This window comes from Sander vitreus, chromosome 2 (genome assembly GCF_031162955.1).
Source record: "Sander vitreus isolate 19-12246 chromosome 2, sanVit1, whole genome shotgun sequence".
Taxonomy (NCBI): Eukaryota; Metazoa; Chordata; class Actinopteri; order Perciformes; family Percidae; genus Sander; species Sander vitreus.
The window spans coordinates 24,941,572-24,964,779 of NC_135856.1; the positions used below are offsets into that span (position 1 = coordinate 24,941,572).

The 23,208-nt window shown below is 40.7% G+C and overlaps 1 protein-coding gene across 1 annotated transcript in view; it reads right to left on the reverse strand.

The window, feature by feature from the left end:
• Nucleotides 1-2,980: 2,980 nt before the first annotated feature.
• Nucleotides 2,981-23,208, reverse strand: part of znf827 (zinc finger protein 827) — a 74,081-nt gene continuing 53,853 nt past the window's right edge. The window contains exons 9-15 of the mRNA XM_078262648.1: nucleotides 20,484-20,621; nucleotides 19,386-19,415; nucleotides 19,074-19,245; nucleotides 18,231-18,397; nucleotides 14,107-14,316; nucleotides 9,778-9,955; nucleotides 2,981-7,118 (exon numbers count right to left, since the gene is read on the reverse strand). Coding sequence (XP_078118774.1) covers nucleotides 6,092-7,118; nucleotides 9,778-9,955; nucleotides 14,107-14,316; nucleotides 18,231-18,397; nucleotides 19,074-19,245; nucleotides 19,386-19,415; nucleotides 20,484-20,621 — 1,922 coding nt within the window. The 3' untranslated portion in view covers nucleotides 2,981-6,091. The remainder of the gene's footprint in view (nucleotides 7,119-9,777; nucleotides 9,956-14,106; nucleotides 14,317-18,230; nucleotides 18,398-19,073; nucleotides 19,246-19,385; nucleotides 19,416-20,483; nucleotides 20,622-23,208) is intronic.

Genomic DNA, 23,208 nt, shown 5'->3' on the forward strand with positions numbered 1-23,208 from the left:
CCAAACTCGGCACAGGAATGAAGTTATTGTTATGTGGCAAATGAAGAAAAACAGCCCAGTGTACAGTGTGATATTCCAATCACAAAATCCAAATGAGGTTTTCTATCCTTTCAATCAATAGCCATCCCCTGCAGTGCCTGCATGTCTCTTCACTTCCTAATCAACACTTCCACTCATAGGGAGGTCAGCTGAGCAGGCGCACAGTGCCCCGAGCGCTGCTTTGAACTTAATTAAGCAGCTTTAAACACAGCCAAAACGATTCATTATTAGGCTACACAGGCAAGATGAGCAGCTAGATGAGAACAAGGCCCTTCAACAGAAGAGATTCGGCTCCGGATGGCTGTTGAACCCACATGGGTCAACATTGGGGTGCAGCTAAAGATAGCTAGATTTGCTTAAGGTTCCTCTAAATCACTTAATTTTCTTAGTTTTTTTGTTTTGTTTTTTTTACAGTTAAAACCTCACTCGAGCTTAAATGAACCCAGTGATACGATCTGTTAAAGCAATACGTAATCTGCAACGAATAATAGAGAAAGAGAGGTAAATATGGAGGTGTTCATGTGCCTGGAAGGCTGCAGTGTGCCACCAGGGTGCTGTGAGGCAGGGCCTGTTAAAGGAGAGCTCCAGACCAAGGTGTTCTATAGCTCGGGGGCTAACGGTGATAAATGAGTCCCTTAATGTCGGCAAACACTTTATCTCTGCTTCATCTGTTTTCATTAGGCAGGGCCAACCTTTGGCTGGGCGAGAACGTGCTGCAACTTTTATTACTACAACACAGAAAGGAGAGGGAGAGAGACCTCCCATCGGTCTAATAAAAACACCAGCTAGACACCATGACAGATCCTATTCCTTATTATTATGATGGCACGCCACCGTTATAAATTAGAGAATGCTATGCCCCTCAAAGATGATCAGTGCTTTTCCTTAACTCATGTCCCTTTTCTGCTGTTGTTATTGCTCTGAAACATGTGTTTGATCTCTTTTATTTTGTATGTGTTTACTTGCTATTCTCTCTGAGAGGAATATTGAATGGGCACAAAGGCTTTTGCATTCCTAATTACTTGAGTTTATGTGTGTAAATTGATTTGAATGTGATCTAAATGAACAAATAAATATGAGGCTCCTTGTTTGGGCTGGGCAATATTTAAATTGACTTTTACTGGAATGGTCTCGTGACACGGTGATCTTTTGTAATATTTTCACAATGTTGTCCAACTTAATTTCAAGAAAAACAATTTGTTATTGATGTTTTACATACTTAAGTTAAAGATGAACAGAAAAAAACTTGAATTGCATTGAACAATTTTATTTTTTGTATGTGATTTTGCGAAGTCATTCGCTACAAGTAATATAGTCCAATTCAATCAATGTCAGAACAGAAAAATATGCTGCACATCTATTTCATGTGACAGGTGCATAGAAGAGGGACGAGTAGGTCAAAAGTTGCAAACAAAATCCTGCAGTCTAACTTGCAAAGATACATTAATTAGCGTTGTTTCGGTACTACAGCAGACCTTCATCAGCAATCGATGTCAACTATATCTTAACTTAAAGTTTCTCGAGTAAGCCGATGTCAACACCATGTAATTAAACATCTTATATGCTGTGAAAAATTTAGACATTTACTGAAAATATTTTAGAACAAGTTTAAACTTGACTGAAATGACATTAGTTCGAGTGATGTTGCATAACTTTATTTTAAAATTTGGACTGCGTTTATTGGACTTCAAAGATTTAAATAAGGCTTTCCAAATATTCAGCAGGGAAGAACAACTGTAGATATGGTTTATTTTTAATTTACTAACTATAACCAGTGGCACCAGTATTATATCTATGCTAGAAGCTGCAACACCTGCAATATAGCTACCTGCTCTGTCAGCTGAATTGTCTGTGTAGACCATCTTTTAAAGTGCTCATATTATGCTCATTGTCAGGTTCATAATTGTATTTAGAGGTTGTACCAGAATAGGTTTACATGGTTTAATTTTCAAAAAACACCATATTTTTGTCGTACTGCACATTGCTGCAGCTCCTCTTTTCACCCTGTGTGTTGAACTCTCTGTTTTAGCTACAGAGTGAGACATCTCACTTCTGTTCCATCTTTGTTGGGAGTCGCACATGCGCAGTACCTAGGTAAGGACTACTACCCCGTCAGAAGCAGAGTACGAGGGCGTGCCATGCTAGCAGCTAGGCGAGCATTAGCATTAGCTAGCATTTGCCAACTGTAGCAGGGACATTGCCTTCAAAAATTAATTCAGCCCATGCCGCTCTTCTGTCGTCTGCGGCTGGGAAACGATGGAGTGTTTTGTGCTCGTCTTTACAGCCAACAACAGAACACTTTCCGTGGTGCTTCGACATGGTGTCTCCTAAACCGGTGCTTGTACCTGGTGGGTGGAGACATAGACACTGTACGTATGCTCTGATGGGAGGGGGTGGTGGGTGGGAATATTCAAATGTTTCGGGCAATGACGTAGACGGCCCTGCCGATTTTGACCAGCTCACCCGGACACTGAAGGCAGGATACATTCAGAAACCCATATCTCAATCAAAACAGCATGGATGTTTTTTTTTCCAAGTTTGTGTGCGTTGGAAGCACCAGAGACACAAAATAACACCCCAAATCCCAGAAAAAGTATATGGGCACTTTAACACGTAAATATACTTTATAGTATAGATAAATAGAAATGAGTGTCCTTTTCGAGATCCCACAAATTAGATTGCGGTTTTGTGGGTGTTAAATAACTAAGGAATGTTATATGTAGTACAAATACTAGAAACTATACTTAACCGGTTGCTCTGTGTTTATGCACAAGAGACAATGAGCATTTGGGTCACTAAAGTATTTACTGAAGAAACAGCCGGCTAGGAAGACAAAGAAAAAGTTTTGTTATGAGTTTATCAAAGTGCAAGAGTGATGCTGTTAGTAGTGGACAAATGTGATCATCAAAAGAATTAGCAGAGAAAAGACAAACAACTGAAGTAATATCTGATGTAAGCTTTACTTTCAAATCCTGTTACATTTAGACCTGGCAAGTTGAACATAAAATAATGCCAAACAAAGGAAACAAATACAAAAACAAAAAAGTACAAATGATCTATTTACCAGTTATCGTCACAACCCTGTACAGCCTTAACAATGGAGTAATAAAAAAAAAGCATTGTACAGCACATACCAATCTTTACCGAGTGCCAAAAGATAAGATAGCTGAGCCTTTTCTAATCATAAAATGCAGCCAAACTTAAAGCTAACTGATTGTAGACAGTGCAGTGTGATGCTAACTAAATGCAACCAAGGGAGTTAGTTTTAAACATAATTAAGTGCTAATAAAACTAGAGAGGGCAATGTCATGCATACTCTGAAGTGCTGAAAAGGTAGTCAAGCTCTAAAAAAAAAAACTGGGCAAAAACAAAACAGAATAAGTGCTTAAGAATATTGGTTTCCAAAAGGATAGAGCCCTTTTGCCTATCTAAACATTACACTCAAACTAGGGGTGGCATGAAGAAGTGCAGCCATTCATGATTACGCTGTAATAAAAGGCAGACATTTTAAAAAGGTGTCAATAGTGGACACATTCTGTTTATCTTTTTGGACCCTGACAATTAGTTTGACTCATTCCCAGAAGTCTCAGGTGGTTTCCTTCCACCAAGTGGCACTAGAGTATAAAAGACAACGTAGATAGTACAAAGAGTGTGTATGTATGTGTGTATGTGTGTTGGAAGGATGCTCCTTTCACTCCAGGAACAGCACGCGAGACATTGATAGAGCAAAAAGGAACAAACAAACAGCAGTGTAAAGAGGGACAATCGAGGCATCGCTCCAGAGCAGGACGTGACGGATTCAATCCTAACATCACATCCTGCGGCGAGTTACATTTTGGTCTCGACAAGTCATGTTCTCTGTCCAATCAACATTTTTCTGACATGATTTAAGTAGAAAAAAAAAAAAGAAAAGCAACAATGATTCACTACAAGAAAAATGCATGAGTAAAATAGACACCAGGAGAACATAAGGAAAATAAAAAACAATCCCTTTACAATAAGGGATTTTGGCTCGAAGACCACTTACAAACACAAGCACTATCAATAATGGGTAAAGCTTTTTCAAAATAAAATGCGTGTACTATACTTCTTCCTTTTGAGCATTTTAGGGATAAATACATATTCTCTTAATCAAAAAGTGCAGCACTGTGCAAAACTGGCTATCACAATTTAGCCTGGGACCTTTAGTTCCCAGGAGAGCTTGACCTCTACTGTCTAATTCATGCAATTTGTATTAATTTACGTTCTCCGATTTCACAGAGGCAGACCCTTTTGCACTGCTAGAAATGCCTACATGTGAAACTAAGGGGTGTTGATTGAGTAATTTCCGGCAACTACTGTCCACTTCACATTATGGTAACTTGGTGGATCTAAGTTTGCACTCAACAAAAAAAGGAGAAAAAAAAGTTGAAGCGCTTTTGGCTTTAAGTGTGACTACAATAAGTGCAATTAAAACTCAAAAGGTTAACGGGGGGGGAGACGACGACAAAAAAGCAGTACCATGTCTGCCGGCCTAACAGAAGCCAATGCCATTGAACACAATGCTGTACAAATGAATGGCTTTGCTTCATCATTGCACCCACAGGAGCTTTTATCTCACGATGCGTTCTCTATGAATGTTAGTAGAAAATGTTTTATTATGATGTAAAAGGCTCAGTAAAAAAAGTAAAAATTAAAAAAATGAAAGACCAAAAAAAAACAAAAACAAAGAAAAAGACGCACAGAAGGCCACCAGACACACTAACTTTCCCGTCTTTTCCAGCACAGGAGACGTCCCTGTTCACACTTCTGTATCGCTTCTTTTTCATGTACATAAACAAAAATACATTCATTCAAGTCATTTTTTTTGTACACAAAAATTACAAAAAGCTCCAAAAAGCACCATGGAATCGGCCTGTGGTGACCCTGGCTGTGGGTAGCTCGCTAACCCAGAGCTGGTCACCTCCACAAAACAGTTATCTCATATATCTCTTCTAAGTACAGGTGCGTGATACATAGTTCTGCATATGAAGCTGCGCCGATATCCACCCAGTCTCAGTAATAATGAATGAATGTTTCCACTTTGTCATGAGTCTCATTATTTCACTGCTTATTCATCTGAGTGCAAATTCATCGTCAACATTTTACATTTATACTCAAATCAAATTATTAGTAATAAATGTATAATGTTTCTTGTCATGATAGGTCGGATGTTCCTTATTTACATTATCACAGCCTATCTTCTGTTTTGTGAGCTTCCAAAAAAAAAAATGTATTAAAATTAGCTAGTAACCCATTCAAATATCTATTCTGAGACAGAGGTGATATCAGGCAGCAGCTATGCATAATATGGTTTCACCATTATACAAAAAACCAACAGAAATCAAAAAGATGGTAAGGGGAAAGGCTACAAAACTATGTACAAGACTGATAAATAAGTAAGTGCGTGGTTTGAGGCGTTGCTTTGGAAACGTGCCTTTTACAATGAAAAGCATTCCGTTTCATTGGTTCTGTCCACGTTGCACCGCTAACACTTCAGGAGATCTCAAATGTAGCTTCCTAATGACGTCAAAGCTAGTTGAAACACAGGCATGCCATTTCAATGCATAATAGCAATAGACAGAAATGCACTAAAATATAGCACTTGCAAGTTTTTGTTTCATCTTTTTATCTCGTCAAACGACTAAAGAAAAATATCTATAAAACTGAGATACGTTAGTTTCCTCAGATAATGCAACTGGGTCCAAGTCATTCAGACATTTCAAAACAGAAAAAAATGTAATAGAGAGTAGTAGTTGAAGTAGTAATAATTCAATTGATAGAACTGATAAGAAAAGCAGCTTTGTGATATAAATGCATTTTTAGCATGTACAGCCTTTTTCTCTTATAAATGTTTTTTTTTTTTGTTTTTTTCCCCCCCCCCTCTTTCTTCAATATCTTTGTCTGGTCCAGCTTATTCTGCTGGTCTGATTGGAAAAAGACGTTGCTCCCACTGCAGTGGTCGAGTGTCATTCACACCACCGTCCGAGGAGTGAGGGAAAGAGCGAGGAGCGGAGGAGGGGGCGGGCCGAGGTCAAACAGTCTTAGCCCTCTCCATCAGTCCCAGGTAGGCCAGGAAGGAGTGTTTGTGGGAGGAGGGCGAGGGGGGAGAGCGGGAGGGGGACGCCGAGTTGGAGGAGAAGAGGAGAGGAGATGTGGCGTGCCGCCATCTGGAGTGGAGGTGCGAGTGGAATGTGAAGCGGCTGTTGTGGGTGAACAAGGTGGTGAGGGGGATCAGGTGCGCTCGGTCGCAGTTCCTGTACTGCTCGAACACGTGGCGGGAGGAGGGGAGGAAGAGGGAGGGGCCGCCTCCGCCGCTTGGGCTGCCGGGGTTTCTGGCGGCGCTGCTGCCGTTAGTGCTGACCAAGCAGTGCAGAGGGCCAGCGGCGTCCAGCTGGCGGGACTTGCCAAGTGTGAGTGACAGGGCAACGGATTGGAGTGCGTGGGATGCCGTTAGACTCAAGAGAGGGCTGTTACTCCCACTGCCTCCACTGCTCCCTCCTCCTCCTCTGCTAAACAGGAAGTTCTCCTGGCTCTTCCGTGAGGAAGAGCCCCCTGGGGACGTTCCCTGGAGTGGCAGCTCCTCCTCTCCTGCCTCCTCATCGTCCTCCACGTCTTCTCCTCCTAAGCCTCCGTCCAGTCCCCCCGCTCCTCCACTCTGGTGTTTCTTGAGGTGGCGGCTGAAGACAAAGGGGTGTGTGGTGGTGAAAGGGCACTCTTGGCAGCCGAAAGTCTGGCGCGGCGCGTGCTTCAGCTTCTTGTGCAGGTTCAGGTTGTCCTTGCGCTTGCAGCTATAAGAGCAGCGGTCGCAGTGGAAGGGCCGCTCGCCCGTGTGCACACGCACATGCTCGATCAGCTTATTGGCCGTCTTGGACAAGTAGCCACACTGCTCACACTTGTAGTGGTTGCCCAGGCGGTGCCCGCGCATGTGCGCCTCCAATGAGGCCTGGTCGGGCCACAGTCCCTGGCAGATGCGGCAGCGGTACTCCATCTTACAGTGCGTCTTAAGGTGGCACTCCATGGCCGCTGGACGATTGGTGGAATAGATGCAGAAAGGGCACCTGGGAAATGCAACGAAAAGGGAAGTAGGGAGGGGAGACACAACAGACAAAAGCAAAGGACAGTTGAAGGGGAAGTGTACAAAGTCACATAACACACCTTGAAATTGAATCACACAAAATGATGAAGGAGAAGGACAGGTAAAGGAAAAGTGTGTATCATGTAGAGTTCTGTGTGCTCATGGTGGTATGTGTGGCAGTTTAATGGTGGGAGAATTGAGATGATCAGGTATGTGTGTGTGAAGGGGGGGGGGGGAGACAGTCTGGAGAAAAGATTGGAGCAGTAGGACATGAAGGGAAATGAAGGAATGGAGTGGCACTTACATTTAAATAGCACCTTTCATCTGCTCTGGGCCCCAAAGCGCTTCACAAACCCTGCAGAACAGAATCACCTCAGAAAAACCTCGAAATGGTCAAGGCCCTCTCTTCCTTTCTATACACTCCTACATATATAGTAACACTTCACATTGCTCAAGTGTATACACATACACTAGTCTTGAAAAAAAAAAAAAAAAAAAAATCTGGATGTTGGAGGTCAGAAAATATAGGCAATAGGAGTTCGTCTAGGAGTTTGCCTGCGAGCTCCGTTAACTCATTCTACACCTGTTTAGCTAAATCCTGCCTGCTTTTGACAGTAAATATAAATGTGGTTTACATAAATTAAGAGACTGTGTAAACCTTGAAGAGCTGAAAATATAAGCCACATGTGCAGATATAAACAGAACAGCAAAGAAGTTGAGTAAAAGCAGACGCGCTGATAAATTTAAATAAATATCAAAAGAGCTCAGTTCTTCCGTCTATTTTTTTCCTCCATTGAATAACATTAATCTAAAATATCCACATCCTGCTTCTTTCTCTTTTGAATGCTAGCTTAAAGAAATCAATCTGGCTTCAAAAACATTAACACCAGACAGAAGAAACATTTAAAACTGTTATAAAAACTCCTTTACATGTATTCACTCACACACTACAGCTAGCAGCAAATCCTCAAGTTGGGGACTAAGGATGCTGTGTAGAGATCTTTGAGCTATGAATGGGGCTTCTTGTGTGTTTGTGTTCTGTTAGCCACAGTTTAACATATAAGTCAATTTAACTGTGTTGGCAGCCTCCTGGTTTACATTTCATGAAATGCTACCGTTTCCAGACATACAGCAATGTTTAGAACATCCTAACCCCACTGATGGCTGCACAGAGAAAACCATATAGAACACAGATCTTTGTTTATGACAAGATGAGGCGATAATCATAATGATACTCAATGATTCTGCACATGCACAGACTGGAGTTATGAGAACAACTCAAAAACAAAAAAATGGCGTGTGTTACTTGAAATGAATCTTTACAAAAGTTTGATTTACTGCATTTTGTCTTTTATCCCAACTGCTGTCAACTGCCACCCTAGAACTGAAATCTGTGTGAAAGTACATTTGTATGGTTGGCCTGAACTCAAACACTAACATCATCAGTGTGTGGTGTGGATGTTGAGATCAACAGATGGGCTTTATGTTAGCTTGACAGGCCTAAAAATGGGACATAAACGTGTCACAGTACAACAAAGGCTCCTGTGGGACTGGAGGATGGAAATGGAGAGGGAAGCATATGAGGAGACTAGAGCTACAGAAGAAAAGAAAAAAACAAGGCTGCCTTGTCAAGAATCGTTAAAATTAGACCACTAGATCCAACATGCATGTGCATGAGTACTTTAAGGGTTGGGATGCAAACTACAGTGTGAGATAGGTTTGGACATTGTATTTTAAAGCTTTTCATCAGGGTCATTATTTCCACAACATTCATGCTGTATAAAATACAGTAAAGCATGCATTCATATTGTCATATTTGGATTGACTTGTGTCAATGTCTAGTCTATGATGTTACAATGGGATCTGACATTTGTGCTTCTTCTAAATGATTATCTTCGAGGGATGTACCAACAACAATTATATTAGTGTCTGTGTTGGGGTGGAAGTAGCTTTCTGGAATGCAGGTTTCATCAGATATTTTTCTCTGGCATGGCTGTTTCGCTGTGGGCAATGGAAGAACAGACCCTGAGGGGAAGCCCATTTCCATCTCCTTTCCACTCTCCCTTCTGTTCATAGCAGCCACTGCAGACCCAGAGACCACTGTCTAATACGTTATCCTTGCCAAGAGAGGCTGTCGAACAAGACTACAGCTTGTATCATTTTATTTGCTGGCTGCAGATAATGAACATTCAAGTGAGGTTAACTGATAAAGGACACATGGCTAGAATAATATTCAAATAATCCACAAATCTGGGTTTCTGTCTTCAGCTGTATTGCTGTTCAGCTCTTATTATAAAAGAACCATGATAATGTCAGCCAGCTTTATGCATATATGACATTATGCATCTTTTTGTATTCTTTTATTTACATGCATCATTTTATAAATGTAAAATTAGTTAAATGGTGCATGTAAAATAATTAAAACCATCGTGAGATGAACTTTAAACGTTTTTTTTTTTTTATATATATATATTTATTTTAGCCAAATTTAAATATGCCAAAGCTTGCACACCCCTAACATTGGTCTATGACTGTGTATATACTGTGTTTTGTGTTTAGTGAATTGACAGGGTGAGGGTGAGGGTGAGGGAGGGGAAGGACGGGCGGAGTTAGGAACCTCTGTCTGTACTTGCTTTCCTTACTTGAGCCCTCCGGAGGGGACGGTGTGGCACTTCTTGTGCTCCAGCAGCTGCTCGGGCGTCTTGAGAAACTTGTGGCAGACGTCGCACTCAAACATTCGCGTGATGAGGTGGATCTGGAGGTGCCGTTCATACATGCTACGCGTCTTGCACACAAAATTGCAGAAGACACACTCGAAGCCTGTAGAGAAGGAAAGAGGAGAGGGTGAGTTAAGACTGAGTCTGTTTGAATGATTTTAAATGTAATGGTTTTGTTGTCTGGTTGTGCTCCTCAGACTAAGCATGACTGAAATCTCAGAGTGACCCTAGAAACAGAAACAAAGAGAGTTCAGATACGGGGAAAAGTCAGGTTCAACAATGCCCACTCACATAAATAGAGTATATAAGCAAGATTCACAGCTGCAAATGCACTGCACTTCTATAAAGATCATGGGACTCACAAGTGACTGAATTAAAAAAGTCAAAATTGATGCAGTGGGAGCTAAGATATCCTGACTTCGAGCTCCAAAAGCAATGAATCCTAAATGTCCCATAATGCAACCTGACAGCATATTTTGTCAGACCCTCCCTGCATGGTAAATGCCCACATCTTTCAAACTCCACACCCAAGTTTGTAACAAAAGCTTTCTGTTATATATATATATATATAATGAAAGTCTGAATATATTGAATGGAGATCAGAATATACTGAATGGATGTCTGAATATATTGAAGGAATGTCTGAATATATTGAATGAAAGTTGAAATGGAATCTTATGTCATTGTCTGCCACCATCTTGTGTTTTCATTGTGATTAATCCTAACTGAAGTGTGACACTATGACCGAATCAGCAAGATATCTACTGTCAGCAATTTTGAGCAATGAAGAGATTATTAAAACACTGGCGAATGCCTGTACAGGCCAAAACACTGGTTACGGTAACCATATCCAGTACCGTTCTCCCAATTTAGAAGTTTATTCACTTTTGAAATAAATGAAAGGAACCTCTCTGGTCAGGCAGGTCCCTTTCATCAGGCTAACGTCAACACGCCTTTCATTCAATATATTCAGACTTTCATTCACTATATTCAGACTTTCATTCAATATATTCAAGGTGTATTCAATATATTCAGACTTTCATTCAGTATATTCAGACTTTCATTCAATATATTCAGACTTTCATTCAATATATTCAAAGTTAATTCAATATATTCAAGGTCCATTCAACATATTCAGACTTTCATTCAATATATTCAAAGTTCATTCAATATATTCGAGGTTCATTCAATATATTCAGACTTTCATTCAATATATTCATGGTTCATTCAATATATTCGAGGTTCATTCAATATATTCAGACTTCCATTCAATATATTCAAGGTGCATTCAATATAGGGCTGAAACGATTCCTCGAATAACTTGAATAATTTGATTACAAAAAAAATCCTCGAAGCAAAATTCTTTGCCTCGAAGCTTCGTTAAATCAATGTAATTACGGTTGTACAGCTCACTGGGTTTCCGCATGGAGGATAATTACTAGCGCATACAACATGTTGACGCTTCTGTGGACACAAGACGTTTATATACTGTCTATGCACAAGACTGACGGCACAGATTACAAATGAACGAAGACGAAAATAGCAAGGGTCTAAGACAGGGGTCATCAACTACATTTTTCCAAGGGCCAGAATCTTTCTAAGCAGACACTCCGGGGGCCAGACTTTCAAATATATATATTTTTTTGCATGTATTAGTGTGAGCAAACTCCTAAAAAACATGGAAACTCCAAAATGATAACTGGCTCTTTATGAAAAAGATCTCAGACTAGGAGGCAGTTCACTGAGGAGTGATGGTTAAAGTCTGTGATTAGGAAACATGGTTGTAGTATGCAGCGTCCTGATTGGTGGAAAATGCTTGCAGAAAGAAACGGCTGTTGTCAGGTAAGAATGTCACTGTCAAAGAGGCTGAAGCGAAAAGTTGACGTGGAAAAGCCCAGCTTTAATGATGAATGGACAGATAAGCAGGCTATGCATTCGTCATGTATGCCTCATTTGCAATGAAACAATGTTGTTGCAATATAATACAACCATCATCATCAAGAATGAAGAACGCTAACATAATGGTCGCGTCATTCACGTGCATATTAAGTAGCCACGTGTATATGTTTTTGTCTTAATACATCCATAGGTTTACCGCTCCAGCGGAGAGGATGGTTTGCTCAGCCTGCAGTTAAATTTATAAGAATTTGTCCAAATTTCAAGACTAAAAACCGACAGCTTTTGTTTTAGCTTGTTTGTAAAAGTTCTCTATTTGCAGCGTAGAGCTGTCTTTGTGTAAAACAGCGCGGTGGACAAGAGTGGACTGAGCAGACAGAGCAGATTGAAATATGCTTTCTACATGTTTATGCCGGTCTACACAGGTGAGTGCATTGATAAGTATTGACTTTTTACTCACAAAGGTTTTATTGTAGCCTACTTACAGTAACGAGACTAGCGTGAGTTCATCTGCCCCAGCGGTCATTGGTTATCCTCTCTGTATCGTTACCAGTCAGATACTGCGTGTTTTAATGCACACACATCTCGGCTCAGCTGTGTGTGTTGAGCGCAGGCATCGCTGTACAGAATCCCGGCATGTGAATAGAGATGCAAATACAGGGGCTGGGTTTGTGCTCTACCTGTGTAATGGTACCTGCTGTAAATGCTTGAAATGCTAAATAACAACGCATGTTTTCCTCTTTACATTTTCTGAATTCGTGATTATTCTGCGGGCCAGACTAAAAGCTTTGGCGGGCCAGTTGACGATGGCTGGAGAAGAGACAGGCGAGAGATCATTTTAAGTTGCAAACATGCTACTACATCATCTTTGTAGAAAACATCCAGTGTACTCATCCATTCCACGGAGCGAACCTGACACAAGGTAGCTAACTCTGCTGCTCTCGTCCACCGCGCTGTTTTACACAACTAGCCTACAGCATGCTACTCTGCAAATAGCGATGTTTTACCAACAAGCTAAAACAAAAGCTGTCGGTTTGCAGTCTAACTGTTTATTAGTTTGCTACTAATCTTTGGAAACTTAGCTGCTGCCGGAGACAAACCGGCTCCTCCCCCCAGCATGGCCACTTAATATGCACGTGAATGACGTGCATATTATTATTATTTATATTATTATCATCATGCCGGTGATGTCTGCATTCTTTAGTCTTTCTCCTCACTGTGTATTAGGCTTCTGAAAATGTGTCCCCCAGAACAGTGTAGTTGAATAGCCCTGCTGTAAGCTTTGTACAGTCACATTTACCCTCTGGTTAGTGAACAGCTCTTTTGCATATCCAGTGCAAAGAGCCAGAGGCAAGAAGGGGAAGGAGGTGAAAAATATTATCATTTGGGCCACCAAAAATGTACTTGGAATTTGGAAATAAAAAATGTTGCTTTTTCAAAAGCTTTTTTTTTAGTACACAGCAATAATAAATATTTACCTTTGCTGTTTACTAAGTATTTCTTATCCGATTACTCGATTAATCGATGGAATAATCGGTAGAATACTCAATTACTAAAATAATCGATAGCTGCAGCCCCAATTCAATATATTCAGACTTTGATTCAATATATTCAAACTTCACACACACACACACATATATATATATATATATATATAATTTCCTAAACGGCATGCCAAAATAAATAAATATAGTACTTGTGACTCGGAAACTGATCTTTTTGCGTAAAAATTAGCAGAGCGCACCCTCTGCCAAATTAATGAATGGAGGAAGAAAAAAATAATTCAACACATACGTACACTATTGAGTGAATGAGGTCAACATGTAATTTTGTCACTTCAGAACTTATACAGTATGCCATGTTCTGCAACTGTTCTAGATTAAAAGAGTTTATTTTTGAATGACAATGAATGATCACATACTTGGTCTGTCACCCAGTCAAGCAGCTTTCTGACCAAAGAGCAAGTGTGTAGTCTCAGTACAGCTCCACATGATGAGGGTAATTCTACTTTAGACCGAATTGATGGCTTTAAAATGATGTGAAAACTTATTTTCTCAAATCAGCTTCTTACTATAGGGATAGGGCCCTAAATGAACACACAATTCTCTGCCAAAATTACAACCGTTTTGGTTATTTCTCATTAGGAGAAGTCTATTTTAGTGCACCAATATAGACCACCTTTGAATCACAATTTGATGACAGTTGGTGGGTTGTTTGGGCACTGTGAATCAAATCCAATCAAATCACATTTTTTGTTGCCTAGTTAGTTGTGAATATACTATACTGTTGTAGAAACATTTTCAGGGGCATTAAAATGATGAAGCGTATCTGGTTGCAATAGTTCCCACAATGCCTTGCCTTTGTCAGACTTGTCCTCAGTTCCTGATCCTGAGTGGCTTCCAGAGCTGGACTGGCTGCCTGCGGTGGAGGGCGGGGCGAGCAGGCCCCGCAGTTCTTCATTACCGTGGGTGACGTCTCCGCCCTCTGAGCTGTTGAGTGAGTCGCTGAGGGCCGAGAGGGACGAGGAGGTACTCTTGGTCTCGCTGAGGGGACTCCTTGAGTTTAGACCTGGACACAATGGAAGAAAGTCTTGTGAAAGTTGGGAAAGAATAGTAGCAGAAAACTCCTGGAAAAAGATATTAACTGAAACCCTGCAGAAATTGTGGGGTATCCTTTATGCTGAAAAATCGGTTTCAACAACCCCATCGTTATGCGCGCGCGCGCGCACACACACACACACACACACACACACACACACACACAGCAGGCAGCCTTGATAGCCCTTTGCTCTGACTGAAGCCCTGCTGCCAGTCAAATCAAGATGCAGTGTGCTTTTATTGATCCCCTTCTCTAAGTCTGCAATTCACTAGGAAGAGAGAGGGAATTAGAAGAGGAGGGGGCGAGAGGGAGGGAGGGGTGAGGAGCGTGGGTCATGGACGAAGGAGCTAAGATGGCGGGAGCATCTCAGGGCACAGCTCAACAAAGGGCATTCACTCAGGAGCAAGCGAAAGGAGGGAGAAAAGGCTGCACGGATCGTGAAATGGTTGACCTATCTTTTTATTACAAGCACACACACACACACACACACGTCTAAAACATACGAGAATGTACGCATGCAGTGCACACACAAGGAATTATACTGTAATAGAAGGTATGATTAATTTCCTTCAATCAAAATAATAAATTAACCAGAGTCATTCACTGTGCAGTTTTAGCAGCATTTTGAATACAGTATTGAACCAGCTTGAGGCCATCTTATCTCCTCTGCTGCAGTATTTAACATACACTTGCCTTCTCTTACAATATGCAAAAGGCTAATACCACAGAATATAAGTAAAAAGGAAGAAGAAAAAAAAAAGGCGCTGCTCTGAGCCACTGGGCCTCAACCTTGAAACACCTCAACTGAAAAATATTCCATTTTCTCTTTAACTACATAACTTCGTCTGTGATTGCCCGGCAATATTCATGATATAGAAATGGAAATAAAGAGGCAAAGTCTGCCTATCTGCCAATGTATCCATGGTAGAAAGTAATACCGTCACCTAATTCACCACCTTCGCCCCCATAGACAAGGGCACCCAACCAACCCTCTCCCCATGTTGAGTCCAGTCTTCACAGGGGGGGGGGGCAGCTTGAACTATGACACCTGCTGAGCTCAGCCAGCTCCTGCCTGGCCGTGTCTACACAGTTGACCAGATAACTGCCTTTTGCAGTCTGTCAGGATTTGCTGCTCTTTCTACTTTACACTCTAAAGCAGGGGTCTTCAACGTTTTTTAGGCCAAGGACCCCTCAGTTGAAAAAGAGATGGAGCAGGGATCCCTTACTATATTATATAAAATATGAGTTGCATATTAAACTGGGCCTACAATAACGTGTAGGGTGGCCTAAAGCCTTCACACATACCTTTTTATGGTGCATACAATACTAAGCTATTAAAATAATAATTGCTAAAATAATCATGTATTTATACATCATGTTTTAATGTTAGAATGTGGCACAGTGAATCCTTAAAGCGCCCATATTATGCTCATTTTCAGGTTCATAATTGTACATAATTTACATGGTTTAATTTTCAAAAAACACCATATATTTTTGTTGTACTGCACAGCTCTCTCTCACTGCTGCAGATCCTCTTTTCACCTGGTCTCTGTTTTAGCTACAGAGTGAGACCTCTTTACTTCTTCTGTACTATCTTTGATTGCACTCGCACATGTGCAGTAGCTCAGATGTAGATCATGTCAGCTAGCTAGCTCCATAGACAGTAAAAGAAAGGCTGTTTCTCCAACTTCGGTCAGTTACAAGGCAGGATTAGCTGGGAGACTTCTAAATGAGGGCACACATGTAAGTAGTTCTTTTGTAGATTATGGTGAACTTGTGTGTGTTGTAGCAGTGCTTTGCTATTGAGAACGAGGTAGAATGCTAGCGTTATCATGCTAACGCTACGAGCTAACGGTTGCGGTTAGCCAGCTCACCCGGAGACTGAAGGCAGGACACATTCAGAAACCGTATCTCAGTCTAAACAGCATGGATGGATTTTTTACAAAGTTTGTATGCGTGTGGAAGCACCAGAGACACAAAAGAACACCCCAAATCCCAGAAAATTTGTTTTTTTCATAATATGGGCACTTTAAGCTTAACTGTATCTGTGGATGGCTACCTTATGGCTATCTACTTATAGGCACATATCATCAATGTTGTGTAAACAAAAATAAAAAAAAGTCTTTTCTTTACAAATAATATGTTTGATTCAAGTTTTTTCTCCAAAGGACCCAAGGCCTATTGATTTTTTCCCCTCAGGCACGATAAGGGTAAACCTTCTCGGATAAACAAGGCCACTGTGGCTTCTGAAAGACCCCTCAGCTGTCTAGGCCGGACAATCCCACCCACCCGCACATACACACAAGCAGCACACACACATTGAGGAACAGTGGAAGAGCAAAACGTCAGCAATAAACTGGACAAAGCTGTTTTAGACAAAAACACTCATATCGACCACCAGGGGTTCACACCAGCAGCTTTAAAAGTCCAAAGAAGGTCGACTGGAGGAGGCTTGTTTGTGAAACCCAATTCTGCTGCTTGTCTTTCCCTGTGTCCTCTGAACTGAGTGAACTGACACAGAACTGTGTTTATGGAGCGTAAATTACTGATACAATAGGATGTTTTGACTTGGAACTGGTTTTTGTCTTGATTTACTTTTTACAAGTAAAACGCCGGAAAGTACAGTACAGTCAGTATTTAGACAGTGATGCATGTTTGTTGTGTTGGATCTGTACTCAAACACATTGGATCTGACAAGTAGAGCTAAAACCATTAGTCAGTTAGTCGATCAATTTATCTACACATATTTTGCTAATCAATAAGTTTAGTACGTTCTTTTAAGCAAAATGCCAAACAAATGTACAGGTTAGTGCACGTAGGTAAAGTGTTTTTTTTTTTTTTTTTGCTTATATGAATATTCTTTGTTCATTGACTGTCCCCCAAAATTGCGATTGATTGTGCGGTCCTTGTATATATAACGGCTTCAGTTCCTCATCGGAGAGGGCTGTCTGATGGCAAGGTAAAACAGTGAAAATATTCTAAATATAGCGTACACTTATACTGATAGTTTTTTCTTTAGCTGGGCCTTTAACAGGCTAAAATACGTTTTGCTGCTGGACTGGTCCACAGCAGTACATTGCTTAGCTTCCGTTCTGCTTCTCCAAACTGGGGGCGTGCGTGCGACCTCCATCTACTGTAGGTAATACACTGACTATAGATAAGTACCTCATACACGCCCACTTCAAAAAATCCAAACTATGCCTTTAAAGCTGAAAGTCAGCTCTTTAATGTCAGTCATTGTTTAAATTTACACCCCATGTTTTGGAGTACAGAGCCAAAACAATAGAAAATGTGTCACTGTCCAAGTACTGCACTGTATTTCTATTCTGAGCCGTGAACAAGAGCCACAATGTGTAAGCTACCACCCACTCTCGCATGTGAGAGTCATTTTGAAAATAACTCCATAAATCAGTTTTCTAGGGGTTGAACCATGTACTTTGCTACTATCCAGTACATGTTTGAGAACCCTTCGTGAAAAGCAGACACAAGAACCTTACCCTAGAGCTGAAACGATGAGTCGATATTATTATGTTATGATAATCGAGAAATCATTGAAGTATATTTTTAAGCAAAAAAGCCAAACAATTTCTAGTATCAGCTACTCAGTTGTGAGGATTTGTGCTTTTCTTTGTGTTATATAATAGTAATACATTACATATATCTAGGATTTGGACTGTTGGTTGGGGAAAAAAGCAATTTGAAGCTGTCACCGTGATAAGCGTTATACACATCAGCTACTGACATTTCATTGACTAAAACAACTAATCAATAAACTGAAAAAATTATGATAAATTACATTATACCAACGCATATGAGAATGGCTGTATTATAAATGATGTCACTCAGAACCAGTGGACCGCCATGCATCATCAGAGATACTGTACCTGCATGTCCAGTACTAATGTGGTTCTTCATGTCGTTCTCCTCCATGCAAACGTAGTCACAGACGCTGCAGCAGAGCGAGAACATCCACTGCTCCTTGTCCACATGGAGCGACATGTGGCTGACAAACTGGGCATTCAGCTCCGTCTGGAAATCACACACATGGCAGCTGGACAGAGAACAGAGAGAAAAAGGAAGGAGAATAACAGGAAGGAAGATGGCGAGAATAACAGGGGGGAGACCGTCAGCTTTAGTGTTATATTATGTCTGAATAAATTGATAAGTGGCACAGCGTGGATACATTTATTTTAAAAGCTAGCCTTGCGCCGTCTGTCCCAATTTCAAATAATCATTTATCAACACATCTAAAGCTCACTAAGGAGTGTTGTCGTCACTGTGAGGTTATTACGCTCCAGGTACACTACACCCAAATAAGAAATATATCAGCACATAACAACCCCCTGTATAACCACTGTATAACTATTTTTATACTTCGTTTTTGTACATATTGAATAAACAAGATGTTAATTAGGGAGCTTTAGAGGTGCCAGTTAGTGTTTTTTGGACTATCCGTCTCCTGGCTGTAGCTTGATACTTGCATATAAGTCTGGTATTGATTTGCTCATTTAACTCTTGTTAAGAAAGCGAAAAAGCACAATTTCCAGATAAACAGCTCACAAAAACAGAGAAAATTGAAAACCAAAAAGAGCAGTTGGGGAGGACTTAAATCAAGAAATATATCAGGATATATTTGGGCATTAAGCAACAGATATAGATCAAGCAAAACCTCTGCTATTGGCTTGAGACATCCTAAAAAGAGTTGCGAGTTGGTCTGTTTTCGCTACCTGTAGTAGAAGGGGCAGTTCTTGCGCTCGGCAGAGTCGGCTGTAACAGCGCTGACGATCTGCTCAGCGTCTGTGTTGACCAGCTTGACAGAGTGGATGGTCAGGTGCTGATTGAGGTTAGCCCTACACTTGGCTGCATAAGGACACAGGTGACACTTGTACTTCCTCTCTTCTGCAAAAATAAACACAGACACAAGACCTCGGGTTACTGTAAACATTCACCTAAAGATTATGTTTCATTAAGTTGCGCTCAGCCTCTGAGCCTTTAAAGCAAGCTTAAACCTAACGAGTTAATGTCTAACCCTGTCTCACCTTCACCTGACCCCAACTGTAACTCTGATCCTGAGAAGAGGAAGGAAAAAAAACACCTTGTGATGTCTGACAAAATCAACTTTTCAGGGAAGCATCTGGATATTCCTGTGGATGCCACAATTGTATTTGCAAGCACTATAAAACCAAATTAAAAAAATTTAAATCATAATATTCCCATTCAACCCCAAAACAAATCAACACAACATCATATCTTCTCCCTCTAGCTCCCCCTCAAACACACACAGACACCATTTGCCCCAAGGACATGAAGCCAGGCAACCTTTATGTCGCCGGGGAAACCAAAAAGACCATCACACTGACATATGCCCCTGCTTCTGCTCTCTGTGGTGTGGCCAAGCTGTTCACAGCCAACACTCTCAGATGGTGTGTGTGTGTGTGTTGTGTAGTGTGTGCACGCAAAATGTGAGAGCATGCCCAATTGTGTGGGGGCATTTTGTACACGAGTCTCCATTTGTGCGCCCAGTGATTTAGTCTGCAATTCCAAGTAGGTTGCATTAATTTCTAATCTATTTTGCTTTAAATAAAATTGCATAAGCAGGAGACTCATTCATGTATTATCCTAATAAGGGCCGAGAGAGGGATTGCAGAAGACAGTGACGGAATAGAATGGATCAGCAGGAGCAAAGAAGGGCCAAGTTTGAAAACAGTGTAATCAGGACACAAGGGAGTGTACAGCTTCATCCTGAGGAAGTCTCCAGTGTCTGAGAGAGAAAGTGAATGAGGGAACCAATCGTGACTTCATCAGAATTACTGGTGCGTGTGTGTGTGTGTGTGTGTGTGTGTGTGTGTGTGTGTGTGTGTGTGTGTGCGTGCATGCGTTACTCTGTGAGGCATCCCTCTAGCTGGGTAATTAGACGGGCAGTTTTCCCAGTGAGACTAATCATGGTAGTAATCTCTTTAAAGAAAGGGTAATCTAGTCTAGTCAACCTTATTTACTTACTGTGGGCAGAACAAGGATAAACACACGTGCACAAACTCAGCAGTTAACACATCTATACATTAAACAAAGAGATGCAAATGTGCGGCGGTGGTGTGCACAAACACTAACGACTTCAGTGTGTACGTGTGTTTATTTACCTGTGTGTAGAGACAGGTGTCTAGAAAGAGTCTGCTGTCTACCGAACACCTTGCCACAGACAGGACAGGGGAAGAGCTGTTCATTTAGTCTCCACTGGGCAATCCCGTTTCCTGGTTCCCCATCATCCTTTTCTAAGTCTGACACACACACACACACACACACACACACACACACACACACACACACACACACACACACACACACACACACACACACACACACACACACACACACACACACACACACATCCTTATCATTCACTGCTGACAGTTAGCCACAAAAGCATTTGCAGGTAGACCAAATGCTGTTAAGTCATGTGGCTATAAATCAAACAAAGTAACTTTAGTTTAGTATGTATTGACGTTATCGTGAAACTGTAACTGCCAAACCATAACACTGCTGTGGTATGTGCTTATGTACTGATTATGTTGCTAGTGGGAAACTTGATTTTATCCATCTTTTAAAATGTTTTGGGGCAGTTTGCTTTTATTCAATAATAAACAGTTGAGAGAAAAAGGAAACAAGGGTATGGGGCGAATGAATGCAACAAAAGGTAAAAAAAAACCAAACAACCAGGGTTAAGTTGCAATCACAGTACAGAATATGGTGTGTGTGTGTGTTAACCACTATGACACTCCATTTACATCCATCTTTAATGAGATTTAACACCAGTTAAACAGCTGGAAACAAACAATATGGGAAACATTGTCTCTTCTAGACCTGAAATATGCTTACTCCATTTATTACAGAAGGGTAGATGAGAAGATTGATACCACCCTCATGTCTGTCCACTAAATATGAAGGTACAGCCACCTGCTAGTTAGCTTAGCATAAAGACTAGAAACAAGGGCAAACAGCAGGCTAGTCGAGAACCTAGAAAGTGAGTGTGTCTGGCCAAGAAATAGTCTGGCACATAACCCCCAATAAAACCACATCTTGTTGTTTTTACACTTTTGTTTTTGTATGCGTTACTTGGTGAGCTTTAAAGGTGCATGTAGGTGTATTGCTGAACTTTGGAGAGAGCCAGGCTAGCGGTTTCCCTGTGCTTTTAAGCTAAGCTAACTGGCTGTGGTGAATAAGCTTATTTCCAAAAATGGTGAACTATTTCTTTAAAAAAAAAAAAAAAAAAACTAAATACATCAATAAATAAAATATGATGTTTTCTACCCAGCTTTAATAATCTCATACAGTACTCTCTTTCTGTGAAGGTGCCCATTCCCCCCCTCCCACCACCCATCAGTCCTCAGCCCTCCTATGAAGGCTGTGTGGTTTCCAATGCCGCTGGCCTCTACCTTACTGCACAGACTCGCAAATGAGGCTGGAGGGGGAATGGCGACTGGACAAATGAAACGGACGAGAGTCAGAGATGACACCAAATACAGATGTATTAGAGAGTGAAAGACACAAAACACTTGCATACCATTTTACAATATATGGTTAATGAGTGGTTGTTCCTTTAAGATGCTGTCTCAGTATAACATTAAATTCACCCATTTGGCTGCTTTAAATCATGGCAATTTAGTACTCTTTGTTTGAGTATCACGTAGCCAAAAGCCAGAAAGTAAAATAGTTTAATCTATGAGGAAAAGTATCATTCCCTTCAGTTCCAGTGTAACAAAACAACTGATACACTGTTGTCTAATTTGCTAACCCACAAGACTGAAACCCCTCTGCTACCTTTTGACAGATGCTCCTTGTCTAGCCTGCGGTTGGGATGCAGTGCAAATGCATTCTTAATGTCAACAGCAAGCACCGGTCCTTTGCTCTAAAGCCTGCAGGATACACATATCACTGTAGCTCTCCTTTCTGTATGTCACCCCAACTTCCCTCCCCCTCCACACTGTAATCAAAGAAATCAAAAATGAGTGACTACTTTCAGATACTTGAAGAATTTAAGTTTCTGCTTTGAATTAAATCGCAAAGCAATTACTCTAGGACAGAGTAATTCACAAGGATAAAAACATGTACTTTTCTCACTGTGCTATAAAACTTACGCTGATGGAGGCAGGACTTTCACTTACACTACACAGACTGACCTTGGCCTTTTGTAATTGCAAGGCATTAAAAAAAAAAAAGATCCTTTAAGTAACTGAGTTTTATTTTCATTGTTCATAAAGGATGGAACCACTCTGCTGCTCAGTTTCTTATTTTTTTAAGTTGTCTGACAAAACACATCAATGAGGCGTTTGTGGTGGTAAGGATACCACAATGAGGAAAAGCAAAGCATGTTTTCTGCAATTTGGGGATAGGTTTTATATTAATGCATTGGTTTTTGGAAGGTGGTGTAAAATGACATTTTACTGTTGTTGAACTGACTCACAACCCCTGGAGCACTTTTTCCTGTATTTTTCATTTTACATATTATATTCAAACTAGTGAATTTATGTTGTGTGCCTTTGTTTGTTTGCTTTTATTTGTGTCACACCATCCCTCACACATCTTTTAGAAACTGTCAAAACAAAATACAGCAAACAATTTGGTTTGATTCACGCACACTAAATAGTGTCATGTATTTGAATTCTTATTTTTCCAAAAGAGAGGCCAGTATATGCATTGCATAGTAAGTATCGGTTATATACGCAGACAGTTGCAAAATATGGCCAGGGTGCATGTGCACTACCTTTAAGCATCTTTTTTTGTCTCCATATGCTCTTGTATAGTTTTTTATTCTATCTTAGTTTTATATAACTCTTATTATTTCTTTCTTTCTTTTACTTTCTCTAT